This window comes from Talpa europaea (genome assembly GCF_964194135.1).
Source record: "Talpa europaea genome assembly, chromosome: 7".
In the NCBI taxonomy this organism is placed as follows: Eukaryota; Metazoa; Chordata; class Mammalia; order Eulipotyphla; family Talpidae; genus Talpa; species Talpa europaea.
In genome coordinates, this window is record NC_140074.1 from 115,042,004 (window position 1) to 115,063,325 (window position 21,322).

Consider the following 21,322-nt stretch of genomic DNA (forward strand, 5'->3'; position numbering starts at 1 on the left):
CGTGGGAGGGTGAGAGAATTCACCAAAGCCAGAGCGGGGAGCAGAGCAGGCAGAAGGACCGAAGTACACTGATAGCAGTGAGACTTAACCCCTCTGCCACCAGGGAGGCTCTATTTAAAAGTTTTAAGAAGGCTTTCACCAGGAGCTTTTCAAACCATTGACTAAAAATTCAATTCAGGTCTTCAGGAATCATTTTTCTTGTCTATTCCATATTCCCTACCCCAAAGACTCAGTTTATGCATTTATATACACATCTTCACACCCATATGTGTATACCCACATATAAAAACATGACTGAATTCATCTATCTTTTATTTTCTCTGTTACTTGATTTTCTGTTTATTTTTCAAATAAGAATGACAAAATTTACTTGAATTTTATTTCAAGAATTAAGTATATAATAGCTGAATTGTAGTTAACTTTTGATAATACTGTCCAATGTATGTTTTTCTCTCCTCTCCCCAATTATTAGGTAACCAATGGTCAGGGGGAAAATAAGATGAAAAATTTACCTGTTCCTGTCTATCTCAGACCTCTGGATGAAAAAGATACATCAATGAAGGTAAATTAATTTTGAAGTTAAAGGAAGTCATTTACTAAACTCTGAGTGGGTGAGCTTTTTTCTAAAAGCAAAAAGTTCTATTTCTGTAGGTGAGATTATTGTTCATTTCTTTCTAATAGTTTTAGACTGGGATACTTTGAATAATAAAGACCTATATTTGTAATCATTACATTTTTAAAGAAAATGTGACACATTCTACTAAACAGTTTCAGAAAGTAATTTAATGTCCCCCCCCCCTTTTTTTTAACCCCAAAAGCTATGGTGTGCTGTTGGAGTCAATTTATCAGGTGGAAAGACCAGAGATGGTGGTTCTGTTGTTGGAGCAAGTGTATTTTACAAGGACATTTCTGGTTTGGATACAGAAGGCAGTAAACAGCGGAGTGCATCTCAGAGTAGTTTAGATAAGTTAGATCAGGAACTTAAGGTAAGTGCCTGCACTAACATTTGATTTCCTGGTCTTTGAAGTTATTAGTTTATTAGCTTGTTAGTCAAAATTTTATTCTTTGTTCAGTTTCTAATTAGGAGTACTTGTTTACTCTTAACATTCTCTTTTTAAATCAGTTTTATTGAGCTATATTTGACATACAACAAAGTGTATGCTTTAAATAAGTACAGTTCAAGGAGTTTTGACAAATAGTATGCACTTAATGTAACAACCATCACAATCAAACTATCGAACATTTTTATCACCGATCTACTTTCACTACTAGTTTTTAGTCTACTAATATTGAAGAGTTGTATTTTTAGCCTTTCACATAATTTGAAAATATGTTTGAAATAGTTTGTCATTTACTATAATAACACAGTTTTATGAAAAGACATTATATACATATCATTTTAAACATAATTTTCCTTACTTTGCCTGTGTAGGAGCAGCAGAAGGAGCTAAAAAATCAAGAAGAATTATCCAGTCTAGTTTGGATCTGTACCAGCACAAATTCAGCTACAAAAGTCATCATTATTGATGCTATTCAACCAGGCAATATTCTAGATAGTTTCACTGTTTGCAACTCTCACGTTCTGTGTATAGCAAGTGTGCCAGGTAAGAGGGCACCATGTCCCTCACACTGTCTGCATGCCTCCTTGCAGGACCTGATTTGGTTACTGGAGGTGCACTGCCTTCATGGAATTTGTTCTTTCTTGTTTGAGTTTGTATTCTAGTTGGGAGAGACCAAAAATAAATTGGAAAGAAATGATTAAACAAGATAGTTTCAGGGCCTCCCCGGTGGCACAGCGGTTGAGCGCTGGGTTGCAAAGCTGCCAGCAGCCTCTGCGGCGCCGGTTCGATCCCCGGCTGCTCCCCGGCCACCAGAGGAGGGTCCCACATGGTGCGCAGACCTCTCCTGCCGCCCGCTGCTCCCCTCAGCAGTGTACTTCGGTCCTTCTGCCTGCTCTGCTCCCCGCTCTGGCTCTGATGAATTCTCTCACCCTCCCGCACTTCTGACTATACCCAGTGCTTGTATAAATAAATAAATAAATCTTAAAAAAAAAACAAAAAAAAAAAACAAGATAGTTTCAGATAATATAAAGAAAACAAGACAAGGGTAATATGAAAAGATGACTGGAAGGCAGAGCGCAAGGGACTATTTATATTGAGAGTGATTACAGGGCCTCCCTATTGGGGTTAAGTCTCAGCGCCATCAAGCTAACACCAGCCCGTGCGGCATGAGTTCAGTCCCTGGCCAGGGAGCTAACCAATGGCTCAGCAGACCTCTCCTGTCTCGCCTGCTGCTCCCCTCAACAGTATATTTCAGTAGATCTTCCTGTTCTGCTCCCCACTCTGTCTCTGGTGAAAATAAAAATAAATCTTTTTTTAAAAAAAGATTGATTAGAAAGGGAAAGTCTTCCAAAGTTCTAGATTAAACATTAGTGATGTTAAAACATTAAAAAATTAAAGTGACTTGTGATATATCCATACAATGGGATACTATTAAAAAAGGGGTGAAATTCCGATACACATGCTACAATATGGATGTTTACTAAAATAAACCAGACACAAAAGTACAAATACTGTGTGATTCTAATTGTATGATTCCTATTGTATGAACTATCCAATTTAGGCAAAATCATAGAAATAGATTTTTTTTTAGTGTCTTCCTGATTTTTTAAAAAAGATATATTTATTTAAGCATACAAGAACTGAGGTACAGGCCAGAGGTGTGGGGGGTGAGAAGATTCACCGGAGACAGAGTGGGGAGCAGAACAGGCAGATGGACAGAAATACACTGCTGAGGGGAGCAGCGGGCAAGACAGGAGAGGTCTGCTGCGCCATATTATCCCTGGCTGGCTGTGGATAGCTTCACAGTGCTGTGCTTAAGCCCTTGCACCACCAGGGAGTCCCTATCTTCCTAATCTTGAGGCACTGTATGTATTCTTAGGGTAATTAATTTTTAATAGTGATGAGTGGAAGTCCAGATTCAAATAGTAAGCTTGATAACTAGTTGATTTGCTGACTTGTCATAAATTACTAGATTTCTTTGTTTTTTAACTTCATTAGGTGATTGTTGAGGAGCTTATATTAAAAGCAGAAGTGTCATTTCTGACATTTTCAAGTTCACTTGTGCTTATAGAAATGGAAGGAACATCTTAAATTTTTTAGCTGTTTTCTCAATTTGTGAAGGTTACTTTAAATAAAATTTAAATTACTATCTTAATGTATTCAAATAACGTTCATCTTCACATTCTAATTTCAAACCTAGTTGTTGTTTTTTTTTTTTTGGAGAAAAAAATTAATAAAGGTTTATTGACTTATTTTTTTTTTAAGGAGCACGAGAAACAGACTACCCTGCAGGAGAAGAACTTTCAGAATCTGGACAGGTTGACAAATCGTCTTTATGTGGAAGTGTGACAAGCAATAGTTCAGCAGAGACAGACAGTCTGTTGGGTGGTATCACGGTGGTGGGTTGTTCTGCAGAAGGTGTGACGACAGCTGCCACCTCCCCTAGTACCAATGGTGCTTCTCCAGTGATGGAGAAACCACCAGGTATGCCTGTTTTTCCTTACAAGCTATCTATATATGTATTATGTACTTGATCTAGATCTTAAAGTTATAAGGATGAAAGAGCTTGAAAGAAGCATTGACTATTGACTATTAAATGAAATAAAGAACTCTCAATTTCACAGTGTAGTGTGGTAGAGGAGGGGATCATTAAGGTGGAATTCTGTAGCAGAGTTTGTGTCAGGACATTATTAAAAGAGAAAAGCCCAAACTCTAGATAGTTAGCATGTTTTATTTATTTTGTAGAAAAGGAAACAGAAAATAGTGAGGTTGATGAAAATGTTCCAACAGCAGAAGAAGCCACTGAAGCCACAGAAGGTAATGCAGGGTCTGCTGAAGACACCGTGGACATCTCTCAGACTGGCGTGTACACAGAACATGTCTTTACGGATCCTTTGGGAGTTCAAATCCCGGAAGACCTCTTACCAGTGTATCAGTCAAGGTATACAAGTGGGTTCACAATTAGGAAGCCAGATAAGTGCAACAGAAAAGGAACAAGATAATCTGAAGCAGGCAAAATAAATCCCATAATTGGCATTGTTGTGGGCAGACTTAAATGTTATTATTCCCATTGTGTTCTCTTCATCTGTTCATTCCACTACGTGCTCTCTGGATATATATTTTTCCATTTGTTCTCTATTTGCAACTTTAAAAAACTCTTATCTATAAAGCATATTAGTCAGACTCTTTCTGGTCTTTTTCTCCTCTGATTTTTATTTATTTATTTTTTAAAGATTTATTTATGCATACAAGAGCTGGAGCACAGGGCAGAGATGCGGGGGGTGAGAGGATTCACCAGAGACAGAGTGGGGAACAGAACAGGCAGGCTGACCGAAGTACACTGCTGAGGGGAGCAGCGGACGAGACAGGAGAGGTCTGCCTCGCCATGTGGGTTGCTCCCTGGCCAGCCAGGGGTGGAACTTGTGCTGCAGAGGCCGCAGATTGCCTCATAGTGCAGTGCTTGACCCCTTGCACCACCAGGGAGGCCCTGATTTTTATTTTTTAGTTGTACTCACTGTCTTCAATTATATTGCAAACTTTTGCCATTTTAATCCCCACCCCTACTCTCACTCCCACTCTAGTTCATTGTCCATTGTTTAAATTTCCCATGTGGACTTGAATGTCTTTTTGAATTTAATTTCATGGTAAACATTTTATTAGAAAATAGTTTGTTTAGGTTCTTAAAAGCTTGGTTATCTTGGACCCATGTAGTGAATTCTTTCTTTCTTGCCATCTTTAAAGCCTTATCAAAAGCTGATGGGCGGGTTTATCTAAACTGGATCATTTTTGCAATTTAATATTCTTCCTAGTATATAGAGTAGTCAAGAGCAATCAATGTTTAATTGTTAATTTAAGAATAAAATCATGTTCTTATAATTACTATGTTCATTTGTCTGTTTTGAATTTGATAGCTCAGTTATCTCTTTACTACTCAGTTATCTCTTTATCTCTTTACTGAAAAAAGAGTTTGGTACATGATACAAGCATGTTTCAACGTATTATTTTAGAAAATTCTTTTCCCTCCTTTGTGTGGATAGTTTTAAAACAAACCATTCTCTCTCTTCTCTCCATCTCGAAGATACTCATAAAAATGCAGGATGCTAACTGCTGTATTTCATTGCCATGTGTTATCCCTCATTGCACCCCCTGCCCCGGTTGTCTGTGCCTTGGGTCTCGTAGTATGTTAATGTTGCTTCTGTTAAAATTGCTAAATATTTAATGTAAGCATTTTACTTCGACTTTCTGGAATTTTATTGTTGGATTTTTTTAAAATTGTAAGCTAAAATATAGAAATACTCAATCCCTGAAAACTATAGCTGAGCACACTCAAACTTTTTCCCTTTCCCCCCACCTTTCCCAGTAATGACTCAGATGTGTTTAAAGATCAAATATCAGTATTGCCTTGTGAACAAGACTTGGCGAGAGAAGAAGCCCAGAAAATGAGTAGTCTTTTACCAACTATGTGGCTTGGAGCTCAGAATGGCTGGTAGGTGCTAATTCTTTTATTGTTAAAATATATTTAGTCTGTTACTTTTGCTTTTGAAATCAGAAGATAAGTAAAATGTACATTTGAATGTGAACAAAAGTATATATGAAAGCAGAGAATTTTATGCGTACATATTTTGAGATTATATTGCAACTACTTTATAAACTGGATCTACAGTGGTTCTGAGTGATAAACTATAGGTTCTTTGTCACAGATTATTCCCTTAATATAATATTCTTGGAAGAGGAAGCAAGTAAGACTGGGTGATACAGAAATAGAAGATCCTGAATTGCATAGATAAAGAATTATTGATTCATAGAAGGTTTCTGTAGACTAAAGTGTGTTCAGGAAATAATACCAGGAATTAAACTAGTATGTTTAAATGTAGGGAGGCCCAATTCCAAACAACTTTTTAGTAGGAAAAATCAGTCTAAGGTTATAACTGATATTACATGGTTTGTTTACTTTCTGTTAGTATGGGGAGTCTTATAAGATTGTGCTTTTCCAAAGGTAAGGCGGCATCAGTAGTGTACCTTTTCATTTGGGGTCTAATGCTACAAATTGAAAAGTTAGGCAGACCTTTTCTGTGAAGGGTTAGATACAAATTATGTCAGCTTTTTGAACATATGATCTCTAGCAACTACTCTGCTATTGTAGTACAAAAGCAGCCATTACATTGATAATACATGCCAAGTTGTGTGACTGTTCCAGTAAAACTTTGTTTATGCATTAAATAAAAGAAAGATGAAGGATTAAAAAAAAAAAAAAAACTTTGTTTATGGACATTTGCTGCTCTCTGATGTAAACCACTCTGCCCTCAGAAAGTTATAATGCAGTACAGTAGAAAAGTAAAGTAATTTTTTAAAAAGAATGTTAGTCAAGAATTCTGTAGTATGGGCTGTCCTGAAACTATGCATTATTCTAGTTTTAATTTTTCATTCTTCATATGTTTCTGTTTGCTTGAGCAACTTGTTCCTCTGCCTTAGGTCTGCCCTTTCTCTTGCTTTGTTTTTTTTTTTCCCCCCCTAAAATTTTTGTTACTCTTATTTCCTCCTGAAGGAATTGTGTGGTCATTATTAGATGTAATTAATGACTTAATGTTCTCTATGCCTTACCAGTCTTGATTTTTGTTCTTGCAGTTTGTATGTCCATTCATCTGTAGCCCAGTGGAGGAAATGTCTCCATTCTATTAAACTTAAAGATTCGATTCTCAGTATTGTGTAAGTTTTATTTTAGAAATTCTTTTAAAAACATGTATTTTTGTATAAACTAGATCTTTAAGACTACAAAGCCCACTTATACGTCATGACTAAATCAATATCCAGAATGTTTTTTTTTTTTAAGATTTATTTATGTGTACAAGAGCTGGGGAGTAAGCCAGAGGTGCGGGGAGGGTGAGAGGATTCACCAGAGACAGAGTGGGGAGCAGAACAGGCAGATCTACTGAAATACACTGCTGAGGGGAGCAGCGGGCAAGACGGGAGAGGTCTGCTGCGCCATGTGGGCCAGCTCCCTGGTCAGGGATCGAACTTAGGCTGCAGTCTCTGGAGATATCTTCATAGTGCTGAGACTTAACCCCTTGTGCCACCAGGGAGGCCCCAGTGTCCTGATTTTTTTAAAACCCTTTTGTGGAATTAGCGAAGTTGAATTTGGTTGAAACTAACTAGTAAGTAAAATAGAAGACTAAGTAGAAGAGAAAATTTCTCTTAACTAGGTTGACACCTCACAATACTGTGAGTTCATTGGTATTCTGGGGAGAAAACCAACTAACAACTATTAATCTATATTTGTTTTAGAGTATTCTTTAGCTTTTGTGAATATGTTGATTGGGGCACTCATTTACTAGTCCTTTTCTATAAGCTGACTATCAAAAATCAGAGTTTTCCTCTTAAGGTCACAGAACCAAGATATGTTAGTTCCTTTAAAGATTATCTCTCTCTGGTCTAAGGAACTTTTGTCAACAGTCTGCAGTGAGAGGATCTTGAGTCAGAAAGTGAAACAGCCAAGTCACCACCACAGAGGCTCTTTATTTAGTTCAACTGACATTTTCATAGCAAGCCTTTCTCAATGAAGACAAGAGTGTTCCTTTAGGTTCTGGTGTCAACCCCTCATTTATCACAGATTGGCCCTCTGAGAGATAGCATATGGTCCCTTCCATGTTCCCCAGTAGAGAGTTCTGAAATCCCCTTTCCTCTTTTCAGGCATGTGAAAGGAATTGTGTTAGTGGCCTTGGCTGATGGCACCCTTGCAATCTTTCACAGAGGAGTTGGTAAGTTGATATGCATATGTAATACCTGCACTAATCTGTTACTTCGCAAAAGAATTTTTAATCAAGTTGACTTCTTATGCTTTTTTATTTATTTATGCATACAAGGACAGGAGCATAGGCCAGAGATGCGGGGGGCGGGGTGGGGGGAGGTGGTGAGAGGATTCACCAGAGACAGAGTGGGAAACAGAACAGGCAGACTGACTAAAATACACTGCTGAGGGGAGCACTGGGTGAGACAGGTGAGGTCTGCTGCGCCATATGGGTTTCTCCCTGGCCAACTGGGGATCGAACTTGTGCTGCAGAGGCTGTGGATTGCTTCATAGTGTGGTGCTTAACCACTTGTGCCACCAGGGAAGCCTGACTTCTTATGCTTTAAAGAAATGATACTAATAAGAGAAAGAATAAAGGTTTAAACTGACTGCTAATCATGTATGACATCATTAAATATGTGAGTACCTGCTTGGGTGTTTACTATTGTTATATTAATATAAACTATACATTGTAGTATATCTCAGTGAAAACATTAACCATAATAAACAAGTAACTAATTTCTTAATACTCTTAAATGTGATATGAAGTATTTGTTTTTCATTTATTAAGAGAAATTTAGTGAGATTATATGTTTTCTTTTGCAGTGTTTTAAAAATAACTTGCATCTAATCTTTTTTTTTTTTTAAAGAGTTTTTAGTTGGATGAGGTTTAGTCATTTTCATGTCATAATACTTATATTTTCCCCCTTTAAGACCAGCGTTTATATAATCTAAAGATGGAGGAGGGGGGTAGTGTCAGAAGACCTGCCTTGAGTGAATTAAATTAAGAGAATTAAGCATGTATCTCTTCATAACTCCTCATACATGTATCACCCAAAAATAACTTCCTACCTGCTATATTGGCAGACAAGGGAATACTATAAAAACATAGATACACTGAATTCAGATTTTAGCAAGACTTTGTATCCTTTTAGGCTTGGAGAAATGGGTCGCTGATACTTAGGGGCCTTTATAATTGTTTCCCAGAGATTGCTGGTTAATGTGCCATATCATTAAAGAGTGACCATCTGTGATGATGGGCAGGCCCTTTAATGTAAGTTTCACAGCAACCTACGAGGAAGGTTTTATTGTCATTTTCTAGATGAAGAAACTGAGGCACAAAGTTTTAGTCACTTGTTCATGGTTACTCTGAATAAATTAGAAGAGACTAGAAACTAATGGAATAAATAAATGTTTTGGTAAACTGATGCTAAAATTATATTGACAGCAGACAAAAAACATTTAATAAGGGTAAATATTAAGTCCTGCATTTATTCAGAAAAATAAAATGGAGAAGACATTAGAGTGAGAATACCTGTTGACTACAAACTCAATAGAGTTCATTAATGTCTGGAACCTCAGAAATTGTTTCCAGAATAAGGCTGGTGATAATTCTGTTCCACGATGGTAGACAGACAATATATTAAGTGGACATGGAGAAAGCGGAGTTAGGATGATAGGTCTATAAACTCTTATGTACAAAACATGGAAAGGATGCTTGGTTTTGAAAGGAAGACAAGGGGCAGTAACAAAGAAGTAGTACTAGATTTAGCTTGTATTTCCATTGGACAAAACTATAGTTACATCCAAGACTTTAGCTAGATATGGGGTATAGTTTTCAGACAATTAAAACTTCCTGAAAATAGAACAGCTACTTTGTGAGGTAGTACGTTTTCATCCATTGAAATTGTTTAAGTGAAGCTACAAAGCAAAGAAAGCTTCTTGTGATTGATTCTCATTTGCATTTCTGTCATCACTAAAATGATAGTATGCATAATTAAAGTATTAGCAATGACTTGCCCTTCTAACCAAGAAAATACATCAAAATGCAAGTAAGTGAAAGATCTCCCAAATAATCTTAAATCCATTCTCGCTCTAAAATATTATTACAAAGCTAACTTACAACAGATTTATCACAGCACTGCTGTTAAGAGCATGGGGGGTCTTTGTACTCGGTGGCAGTTTGGACCAGGTCATCTAATTTTGCAATATATAGAATAAAAGAACACAGTCTCTGTAAATAAAAGATATACTGAATACGTGGTGGTGGGGGCACTTACATCAATAAATTTAATCATACAAACCAAATAAAATGTTACTTATAAATAAAAGGTGGTAAGATCAACTAATAATCTATTTCTTAACTTAAAGATGGGCAGTGGGATTTGTCAAACTATCACCTGTTAGACCTTGGACGGCCTCACCATTCCATCCGATGCATGACGGTGGTACATGACAAAGTCTGGTGTGGCTATAGGAACAAAATCTATGTGGTTCAGCCAAAGGCCATGAAAATAGAGGCAAGTTAATCCATGTTTTCTGTACTTCATGAATTTGTGTTACCTGAAGACTAAGACTATTTTCAGCTTCATTAGAAGTCACTTCCTAAATCTATATCTTTTAGAGTACTTGAATAACTCGTTGGATGGCATTTTCACTTTCTTTGTCACTTCACCTCTCTCCCCTTTTTTGGCAAGAGGGTGGGAAGTGTTTTGTTTTTGTTTTTAAGAAAGGACACATGTGGATGATTGAATATGTGTTTGAGTATCCATGGGACATGCATGTATTTGAATATGTGGATGTTGATATGTCCTTCATCATGGTTTGTGTGGGAGGAGGATTCCCAACTCTCCACCACCCCATGTGAATCCAGCCAAATCCATATATGTTTCATAGGCTGAGAATAAGATTGCAGAGGGAATTTGTTGTAAAAACAAAACCACTTAGCATTGTTTTCTTTACAAAAAGTTTTGCCTCAATACATAAATGCATTTTAATTGTTGAGAAAAAGAAAAACTTACAGCAGGAAAATAACTCAGAATTCCTCCTTTTCATTTGTCTTAAATAAGGCTCCCTTCCTTAGAAACCCTAAAGTTAACAACCACTTGGTATTTATGATCAAATTCACTTGTGGTTTTTTTGAAGATTTATTTTTATTTATTTATACATATGGGAACTGGGATATAGGCCAGAGGTGTAAGGGGGTGGGGAGTGAGAGGATTCACCAGAGACGGAGTGAGGAGCAGAACAGGCAGATCTACTGAAATATACTGCTGAGGGGAGCAGCGGGTGAGACAGGCGAGGTCTGCTGCACCATCTGGGTTAGTTCCCTGGCTAGGGATAGAACTCATGCTACAGTGGCTGGCAATAGCATGATAGCACTGAGACTTTAACCCCTGCGCTGCCAGAGAGGCCCCAAATTCAGTTGTTTTATTGATCATTAGAGAGGATAGATGTACCAGTATTGCTTCCTTAAGTTGATCTCTTATACAGCACTGAAATTCACTGTCCTTTAGTTTTATATTCTTCATTTTATTTCACAGTCTAGGATAAAAGCAATTATGTGTATAAAAATAATTACACTTAGTAAACAATATTTAGGCTCCTCTTTTAACGTACAGTCTGCCAAATTGTTGTGCAATTTAGCGGTTTTTTAAACACCAACTCTTGTGTTATAAAATTAACATTGTGTTTAAACAATCTTTCCTAGAAATCATTTGATGCACACCCCAGGAAGGAGAGCCAAGTGAGGCAGCTTGCATGGGTGGGTGATGGTGTGTGGGTCTCCATTCGTTTGGATTCCACACTCCGTCTTTATCATGCACATACTTACCAACATCTACAGGATGTGGACATTGAGCCTTATGTAAGCAAAATGTTAGGTAAGCTTCCATGCATTTTATCTTTGTTAATCAAAGAAAATATGTTATTTTTAAATGGCTTCAAATGCTGGGTAAAACCAAAGATTAAGTTGCCTCAGGAATAGTGAGCTTTTATTACTGAGTCAGGCAGATGCTCTACCTATTACTCTACTATGGTTCTTGACAGAAACTTGGCATCATTTTTGACTTCTTTTCTTGCTCCCTTTATCTAACCCATCACCAGAAACTGTCATGTCTGCCTCCAAAAATACCTTAAATCAATTATTTCTTTATCTCTATCACTGTTCCCTTAGGTCTGGCCACCATCTTTTAGGACTGGAAAACCATGAGCCTCCTAACTCTGTCTTTCCACTCCAGTCTGTTCTCTGTATAGTAACTAACATGCAAATATCACACCGCGACATACTTGCTCTTATGTAATGCCAGCCAGTTTTAGAATCTTCTGAAGTGAGGTAATATTTTGTGACATGACCAGAGCACACAGGTGGTCTGGACTACTCTCCTTGCTCACTCTATTCTGCCCACACTGACCCAAATTTAACAACTTCCTTCCCATTTCAGGATCCTCACATATACTGTATGCTCAGACCAAGAAGTTCTTCTTGATTCCTTTTCACTTGGTTTATAGGTTATAACTTATGTGTCACATTCAGAAAAAGACCTTTCCTGATCTCCCATTTTGATTTAGGGAGATCTTAAATCTTAAATCATCTCATACTTTTTTTTCCATGGGCTTATCATTATTGTAATTGCACCAGTATTATGAGATTCTTGTTTATGGTCTCTTCCCCTATGGACCATGGGCCCATAAAGGGCAGGGACCATCTCAAGACTTGTGCCCTGAGGACCTTAGTTTAAACTGCACTAGTGATTTATGACCTTTTTAGAACCATTGCTCTTAGAATTAGAGACAAACTAATTTCAGGGATTTATTTTGACCAAAGGTTAAATCTCTCTAGCTTAAATCTCTCTAGCTTACACTGAATAGTAGTTAAGATTTTTCCTAACATTGTGATTCTGTGATCATATTTTTCAGTATTTATAAGTAAAACTTCTAAGTGACTAAATGTTTGTCTTAAATGTGTTACTGTTTAATATTTTGCCTTTCAAATCCCAGGAGCTAAGATCAGTTGTAAAAACTCTTGAAATAATGAGTACATCCAATCTCCCTTAATTTGTGTGTATGCTGTCCTAAAATTTCTAAACTACTTTAGGACCTAAAGAAGCAAACAAGGGAAGAATATTGGTTTTGTAGCAAAGTTGTTTTTATCTATGCAAAGAAAATTAAGGCAAACCAGAATTCTTTCAGCTAATAAAATTGAAAAATATTTGATTTCCCAATCTTGCAAACCTTGTTTTGTTGAAGTTTTTGTTCTGTGGTTTTGTTTAGTTTAGTTTGGTTTTCCAAGTCCCTAATTAAATCCTGTGTCGTATTTCTTAACCAGCAGTATCTTTTGAATGATAATGTAACGCCAGCTACTTTTAGAATTTTCTTTTACCATTAACTGTGAATTGTCAGATAGGTGATAAGGCTAAACAAATGAAAGTTCAATGTACACCTTTAGGAAACATGCAACAAGATCTGGTCACGTTTCTTCTCTTTTATATTAATCCAGCTACTATGAACTACTTGGAACTTAAAGCATCTGCTCTAGTTCTCAGTCAAGTGTTTTTTTCCTCCCCCGTCCCCCCACTGTACAGGTACTGGAAAACTGGGCTTCTCTTTTGTGAGGATCACAGCTCTTATGGTGTCTTGCAATCGCTTGTGGGTGGGGACAGGAAATGGTGTCATTATCTCCATCCCATTGACAGAAAGTAAGTATATTTCTCGATAAATGTCAGAGTGCAGATTGGAAGAGTTGCAGGGAATAGTTATACCCAGAATCTAGGAAGAAGGAATTGTTTCAGTATTGGCAAATTTGTGGTAATTCACAGTATCAGGCAGATGGCAAAAACTTAACTATTATTCCTTTACTATTTCTGTGAAATGTACAAACTCTAGGGAGTAAGCTACCATGTATCAGGACTAATATTTATAATTAAAAGTTTTTCACTGTGGAAGCTCTTTTTCTCATTTCAGGAATCCCAGTCCTATTTCATCTTTGAAATAAAAGTCTAAGTCCACTTTTCTTTCTGCTTTATTACGATGATTATCTAGAAATATTAAACTAGAAACATTCTGGTTTTTCTTATCTCCCTGGAAGATAGTTTAGGATATTTCATTTGGCTTATATGAGGTTTAGAAAAAGTTGTAGAGGAAGTTTCTCAGAAGGTCAGCAAGCCCTTATGTAGAGACAATCATCTGTTTGAAAAGAATGTGAACAAAATGTACATTGTATGTTTTTTTTTAATTATGTTCCATTATTTTTTTAATGAAATGTACATTGTATATTTTCCATATTATGTTCCATTACATTGATCATTCATTAAATGAGTGTTTTTGTGTTGCAAAATTCATGGGCAAGGGATGGTTTAAAAGCAAGTGCCATAAATCTATAAAATAATAAATTACCACATCAGAATTGCCCCACCTTTTTTCAGAGGAAAGGGAGGACTGGAAACCGGCATATCTGGAGTCTTTAAAGTACCCAGGTTCTTGATCCCAGATTTATATTCTGCAATTACTTATAAATCTACATATTTGGACCACTTCTTATGTTAAGAGATTCCAGAATCTCCAGAGTTCCTTTCAGTTCTTTGCAAGAGAGTTCTGTTTTGGCATAGTTACCAAAACAGAATTTCTTAAAGAAAAATAAGAAATATTAGCATTTAGAAAATGCTCCATGTAAGTTCTCATTCACTGAAATTGCTTTATAATTAAAAAAAAGTAAAACCATACTAATTCAAATTATCCTTGTAGATCAGAGATATTCTGTAGAGGCTTTGGTAAGAATTTTATATGTTACTTGATAATATACTGAGTAGGAGTTTATTAATTTAGTTAGGAGCCAGATAGCAGAAGCTGAGAGTGGTGGCTCATAGTAATTCTTCTCCTCCCTGTCATGCACCTCTCCATGTCCCCTTTCCTCCTTTCTCACTTTAGCCGTAATCCTCCACCAGGGACGTTTACTGGGGCTGAGGGGTAAGTGCAGATCCTGAACCAAACTCTTCTGGCTTCTCATAGCCACTGTGAGGCTGTTCCCACTTCTCTAGAATACCTTCCTGAATGTTCCTAAATGTCATTCACTTGCAGTCACTGCATTGCAGCAGGTGTATTTTTTTTTTTTATGTTTGTTACACAGCCACCAAACTACTGCTCAGCAGCTTAGTCTATTTATCATCTTTTGTTGCAGCTGAACTTTCTTTCAGACTTTGTTTTCCTTCCAATAAAAACAGGAACATTTCTTAAAACTTCATTAATCTACATTGTTTACTCTTACGACCGATCATGTTTCTTTCATTCACTTACTGGTCCATGGAATGGGGATGTTTTGTGAGTCTGGTCATTCTAAAAGAATCCAGCAAACCATCAGTCTGGTGTTATAAAAAGCTACTCTATTGTAGTGGTTGGATTCTTTTAAACCCAGCTTATATCCTTCTCAAGAAAGATATTCTTACAGAAGAGAAACTATGAAAGTTTTATTTAAAAGCATAACATATTTACTTTAACATAAATAAATGATTAATTTTCTAAGATGAGGATTAAAAAACAAAACAGACATACTTAAGATTCAAATCTGTTTTATTTTGTTAACTAAAATGATTTTTAAAAAAATAATAGATATGTTTAAAAAGTTATTGCTAGACTGGCAAAATCCCCTACTCCATTTACTGAGGTACTTAAAAAAATAACTGGCATGCTATATATCTTTTTTTTTCCAGCTTTGTCTTGAATTGGCATTGCTGTCCTTGTTTTATCTCAACTGGCTGTAGCTTTTAGATAATACCATAAGGATTAACCAGTAACCTTTTACATCATTACTATTTTCTAGGGGAAAATATTTGGTATTTGGTTTTTCTGTTGCAGCAAATAAAACCTCAGGAGCACAAGGAAGTCGTCCTGGAAGTGTAATCCGTGTGTATGGTGATGAAAACAGTGATAAAGTAACTCCAGGGACGTTTATACCCTACTGTTCAATGGCACATGCACAGCTTTGCTTCCATGGGCACCGGGATGCTGTGAAATTCTTTGTGGCAGTCCCAGGTGAGTTAGATTATTCTGTTGAAAGTTGCATATAATTCTCTCTTTGTCCCTTGGTTCCATGACCTAAGTCCTGGAATAGCAGATAATTCCAATATAATATTTGAAAAGTTCCAGAATGGAGATGTGAATAAAATGCTATTGGGATACTTGCGTGAAGTTATTTTAAAATCTCTCCTCTATCCCCCAAAGCAAGCTTATTGATTTTTATTTAAGGAACATAATCTTACTTTTGAAAAGCAATGGTTTTATTTTGTCATAGCAGAATATCAAAAAATTATCTTGGTTTAATAAAGGAGATTGCTGTTAAAGGAGCTGCTATATCAAAGCTGCCTGCGGAAAGAGATGGAGAATGGGCTCTGGCACCTTTATCAGTGTTGCAGCAAAGAGCAGTAGAGCAGGAGTCAGGAGTCTGAGTCTTCTCCCTAATCACTCACAAATTGCTTAACCTCTGGATTCATTTCCTAAGTAGATGTCATTACTATGTGTTCTGCCAACTTCAGTTGTTGTGAAAATTAATGAAAGTGCTTTGGGAACTATAAAGCACCACCCAGATGAAAGGTGGTAGTGGTGATGTCCAGCGAAAAGTGTTCTGTCTATTGAGAATACTAAAATGATGTTACTGACTCTCTTAGGCAGGACCCATGTTTTCAAATTTTTTTCCCCATGAGAGGCAATTTTAGGAGACAAAGGTCAAATCTGACTTTGTCATACCAACTACCTGTATGACATTGGACATAGTAGTGTCTTAGTGATTAAGGTTCTTCAGAGAAGCAGAACCAATAAGATGTGTATAAGGGGGATAAAGAAATACTATTCATTTAACTATGATATTCTAATATTTGAATAAATGTGATACATTTTATTCATTCTCTGTGGCAGAACCTCTAAGGTTTTTCTGCCCCTCCATCCCCTACCACCCACTTATTAAATAACAATACTGCAGCCCATCTTCTTGTGCTAGACTTTCTAGTTGTGTATATACCAAGGAGTGGAATTGGCAACATTTTGTGAGGCCAATTGGCCCTAAGGATTAAACCATTCAGGTTGGTCTTATGTCCCACTCGCCCTGGCTTCTGTGTTGGAACTGATTCTGCTATAGGGCTTGATTTCTTCCATAGTGTAGTTAAGTAAATCACAAATTAGAATATACTTTTTAACTTTCTGAAAATATTCAGAAGAAAATTAGTCTCCCTTACCCCAGTCTGTGATAAATAATAGGCACTTCTCTTTCTATATAAATAGGTCAAGTTGTTAGCCCACAAAGTGGCAGTAGTGGCACAGATCTAACAGGTGATAAAGCTGGGCCATCTGCACAGGAGCCTTGCAACCAGACACCGTTGAAGTCTATGCTTGTCATCAGTGGAGGAGAGGGCTACATTGACTTCCGAATGGGTAAGTCATTGGCTCTGAGTGCAGTTTCCACTGTGTTTCGTGATTTAGATTTTCCTCCACTGTGAAAAGGATCTACTCTGATAAGTGATTTCTAGGAAGTTCTCTTTGAATTCTTTACTTGGGAAAGGAGTTTCTTTTTTTAATTATTATTTTTTATTATATTTTTCTTTTTCATTTATTATTTTCTTTTGTTTATTTTTTTTTTTAAGAAATCCACTTCTTTTTTTTTTAAATTTTTTTTTTAATAGAGGCATGCTTTATTTATTTGTTTTGCTGGTTTGTTTGTTTTGTTTATACATGCACTGGGTACAGTCAGAAGTGCGGGAGGGAGGGTGAGAGAATTCACCAGAGCCAGAGCGGGGAGCAGAGCAGGCAGAAGGACCGAAGTACACTGCTGAGGGGAGCAGCGGGCGGCAGGAGAGGTCTGCACGCCATGTGGGACCCTCCTCTGGTGGCCTGGGAGCAGCCGGGGATCGAACCGGCGCCGCAGAGGCCGCGCGCAGTTTCGCAACCCAGCGCTCAACCGCTGCGCCACCGGGGAGGCCCTCTTTTGTGTTTTTTTTTTTTTTATACCAAAATGTATTTTTTTGAAGGAGCATTAGGAGACAGCAGGGCTTGATTATACATTGAGACATATGTGAAGAGCATAAGACACGGAGTAAGAAGGCCTTAAATCGTTCAACTTCCTGCAGCCTGTTTCCTCACTTGCAAAATGGAGAAATATACTCTTTAGGATTTTCCCTTTTCCACTGTTTTTGTTTTACATTTTGAAAGGACAGGTTTATTAGGAAAATGAAAGAAGAGGATGCTTGCACAGACGCAAGCAGGCATGGAAAAAAAAACTTCTTCCACTGTTTACAGTTGACATTATGAATGTTTTCTTTTGTTCAGCTGAAATTTAGGTGAGATATATTACAAAATTAGAGTAGAATTTTGTATTATATCAGTAGTATATCTTTGTCCCTTGATATATAAATTTGTAGGGCTCTGCTGAAGAATCCCTCCCACTAGACAAGTTGTCACTAGGTTGTGCCAGAGTAATTCTACTCTTCAATAACAAGAGCAGCTGATGTAAGCTTATAGAAGAGCGTGTGGGCCTTATAGCAGTGTCTTTAATCAGCATCTCATTATCATATTGACTCTGCTATTCCTAAAGAACCTCTTGACTATCTATTACCTCACCCTCATTTCTTCATATTCACCATGCATGGTTCATTCATAAACCATCCTAAACCTGAAAATCATGGCAACAAAAACCAATATATAAAGTGATGAATCTGTCATCACATTGTCCTGTGGGGAGACAATCTGAGTGTTCATGTGCTGGTATCAGCTATCTTCAGTTGGACAGTTTCACTCTCACTGACAAGAGGTATGAGTTGTTTGGGCTTATGTGATCTGTGTGCTTATGTGATCTGTGTACATATTTATAGTGCTTTCCAGTCTTAGTTTTTTGCAGTAAACATGTAGACTGTCCATTTTGGACAGAATTGGATAGTTTTGCCTTCTTAGCTTCCTATTTCTACTAATTTCAGTATGTAGACGTATTGGGATGCATCGCCAATATAGTGGAATGAACTCTCTCCTATAAACATAGTCCTATAGAAAATACTGAAACCTGTTTAAGTAGTCCCCACCAAAATAACTTGCCTTCTTTGCCAGATACACAGGTCATCTATTAAGTAGGACAGAGTACAAGCAGGTATTTCTTGATTCTACTGTATTTATACTTACATTCTTTCACTAGAGAAATAAAGGTTCACAATAAATTTCAGTGTGCGATGAAAAAAAAATAAACATAGTCTGATAAATGAAGTAGCCTTTTCAGAAGTCAAGCAATGAAGATTCTCACTCGTTGTGTTTCTTTTGCAGTGCTCAATGGCAGTCAAGCAAATTCTGTACATGCTGTTCGTAAACTATGAGCAGCATGTCAGATGTGCATCGTCCTACATATTCCATGCTCAGCCTAACTTACACCTTCTTATCATTCACTAGGTGATGAAGGTGGAGAATCAGAACTTGGAGAGGATCTTCCACTTGAACCTTCTGTCGCCAAAGCCGAAAGGAGTCACTTGATAGTGTGGCAAGTGATGTATGGCAATGAGTGAGCGCATAGGAAAAAGGCAGAGACAGAGAAGCTATCTCTTCTGCATGGTTTATTTTCCCTTTTCCCATTTATTTAATGCTCTCTTTGTGAAATAAGTTTCACCAGATAATGTGTGAGCATTTTATTTCCTGTTAACTTTATATTACAAAATCTGTCCTGCTGTAACAATACAGAACTAGCTGTTTTACTGCACCAGTGTTATAGGCAATTTCAGTATATTATGAACAAATCAAAGAATGTTTACTTTCTGCAAACTGGTGAATTATAGAAAGCAATCCAGATGTGATTTATGCTGCCACAACTAATGTCACTCACTTTGTTTGACGGGGTCACTTTTTAGCTGTCACTAATAATGGAATTAATGGAAACACTTGATAAATGAAACTACTATTAAGTACAATAGTAAAGTTTTCCCAATGTATTATAAAATTGACACAAACTAATATCAGGTGGATTATCAGAATTTAGCTAAATGTCCGGACAGGGCTAAAAGCTAACTGTAAATTACTTTCACTTTCAAATCTGACAAATCTTGTTTATATGGTATATAAAACTTTGTTTTCTTCAGATTTGGGGGGGGTTTTATATTAAAGAAATTAAGACTACACTATTTAAATAAAAATTTCCTGTTTCTGACTTATTAGAGCTCGCTCTAAAGTTTATGAGGCCTGCTTCTCTAAATATTCTGATTTTTTTTTTAAAGACTAGTCTCACTCATTTCCACACTGACATGTCTGAAAGATTTGTTATTTATGAAGGAGATATGCCTCAGCAATGGGAGGATTTTTTTCTACAGGAAATTGTGTTTTGGATTACTGTACCAGGAGATGGCGTTGGTTGGTCAACTTTTTCCCCTGTAAAAAAATTTACCTGTTTACCAACTGTTCTTGGACAGCTCTTACTGTTAGAGTAAAGCTGTAGTGGTGATGGAGTGGGGCCATCCCTGAATTAGGGATTTGATAAGAAATGATATTTACTCTTGATCTGTATAAAACTACAGAACAGCTAGCACTTGATATTTTGTATGTAAATGACATATTAAAGCTTTTGTGCACTTTCAAGATTAAAATGCAGTCTTCAAAGAGGAAACTTTTGAAAGGGGGAAAGGCAAAGCCAAAGGTACCACAAAAGTACAAGTTGACTTTACATCTTTGTACTCCCATTTGAGGAAAAAAAAGAGATTAGGGTCTAAGTTTAATTGATTTTCTTGTTTAATAAGTTTTTAAAAACCATTACACTGTAGCTGCCCCCCCCAAACTTTTTAAAAATGTGTTATTTGCCATTTCCTACACATTACTTTAAGCAAAGCTAAATAAAATTAAAGTGCTGTTTTAAAAGTATAAACCTATTAGATAAGGCCCCGCAGTCATTAGAAGGACAACTTCAAAGAAAAGAAAGCAAAGACGTCTCACATCATCTCATCGTTCTTAAGTACCAGGTATTTGTTTTCTGAACTTCCTGCAAAAATATCTAAGGGCACACCATTGCCTGTTAAGCATTTTCATGACTAGGCTAGATTGTAAACCATGGGATTTACTGAGCTGGAGAGGCCTTTGGCCACATGTGTCTATAAGCACAGTAAAATTGTGGTTACTTTCAATGACTGGAAGAAAAAGATCTTTTGTTAAAAGTTGTATTAAAAAGGTAATGTTTTGTTTTCAGCGACTTTTCTTCCAGGCATCAAAATTCAGGCCACTTTCCCATATTATATAAGTCATGATTTTATGTTAAATTGAAGTCGTTTGGCAATATCTTTTAAAGAATTATTAAACATTTTTGGGAATGTCATACAAATTCACATGAAAGAGACACCAAAGTGTTTGGGAGTTTTAGTCCCAAGCAGCTGGGTTTGTGTGACCGAATGTATTTTAGGAAATCAGTAATTAAAGATGAAAAATACAAACTTGTTACAATGGATATAATTGCTCTTTTAAACTTACTGGCTTTAACTTAAGGAATATAGGTGTCTAGTTATTTTATCTAAAACAGGCTATGGCCCTGCTAATTAACTTCAGGGAATAGAGAGAATTAAAAAAAAAAAAAAAAAAAAAGCCTGTATAAGTTGTTTTATTTTAGGGGGCTTATCCTTTTATTTGTAATTTCAGTTAAATATTTCCTACAGATTGCTTTACTTCCCTCTTTCCCCCATAATAAATTTATATTCTTGTAAAA

General features: G+C 36.7%; 1 protein-coding gene across 9 annotated transcripts in view; it reads left to right on the plus strand.

Annotated features, from left to right (window-relative positions):
- Positions 1-19,151, plus strand: part of SPAG9 (sperm associated antigen 9) — a gene marked incomplete at both ends in the record, with an annotated part of 115,738 nt that extends 96,587 nt beyond the window's left edge. For 7 of the 9 annotated variants that reach the window (XM_084236191.1, XM_084236187.1, XM_084236189.1 and 4 more), the window contains 14 exons: positions 473-562; positions 819-986; positions 1,433-1,604; positions 3,327-3,545; positions 3,807-4,002; positions 5,422-5,547; positions 6,687-6,767; positions 7,749-7,816; positions 9,997-10,145; positions 11,336-11,507; positions 13,209-13,322; positions 15,475-15,651; positions 16,894-17,043; positions 19,039-19,151. In XM_084236191.1, coding sequence (XP_084092317.1) covers positions 473-562; positions 819-986; positions 1,433-1,604; positions 3,327-3,545; positions 3,807-4,002; positions 5,422-5,547; positions 6,687-6,767; positions 7,749-7,816; positions 9,997-10,145; positions 11,336-11,507; positions 13,209-13,322; positions 15,475-15,651; positions 16,894-17,043; positions 19,039-19,151 — 1,995 coding nt within the window. Of the gene's footprint in view, positions 1-472; positions 563-818; positions 987-1,432; positions 1,605-3,326; positions 3,546-3,806; positions 4,003-5,421; positions 5,548-6,686; positions 6,768-7,748; positions 7,817-9,996; positions 10,146-11,335; positions 11,508-13,208; positions 13,323-14,550; positions 14,590-15,474; positions 15,652-16,893; positions 17,044-19,038 lie in introns of all 9 variants that reach the window. The other 2 variants (XM_084236188.1, XM_084236192.1) reach the window with 1 other exon arrangement.
- Positions 19,152-21,322: the final 2,171 nt, after the last annotated feature.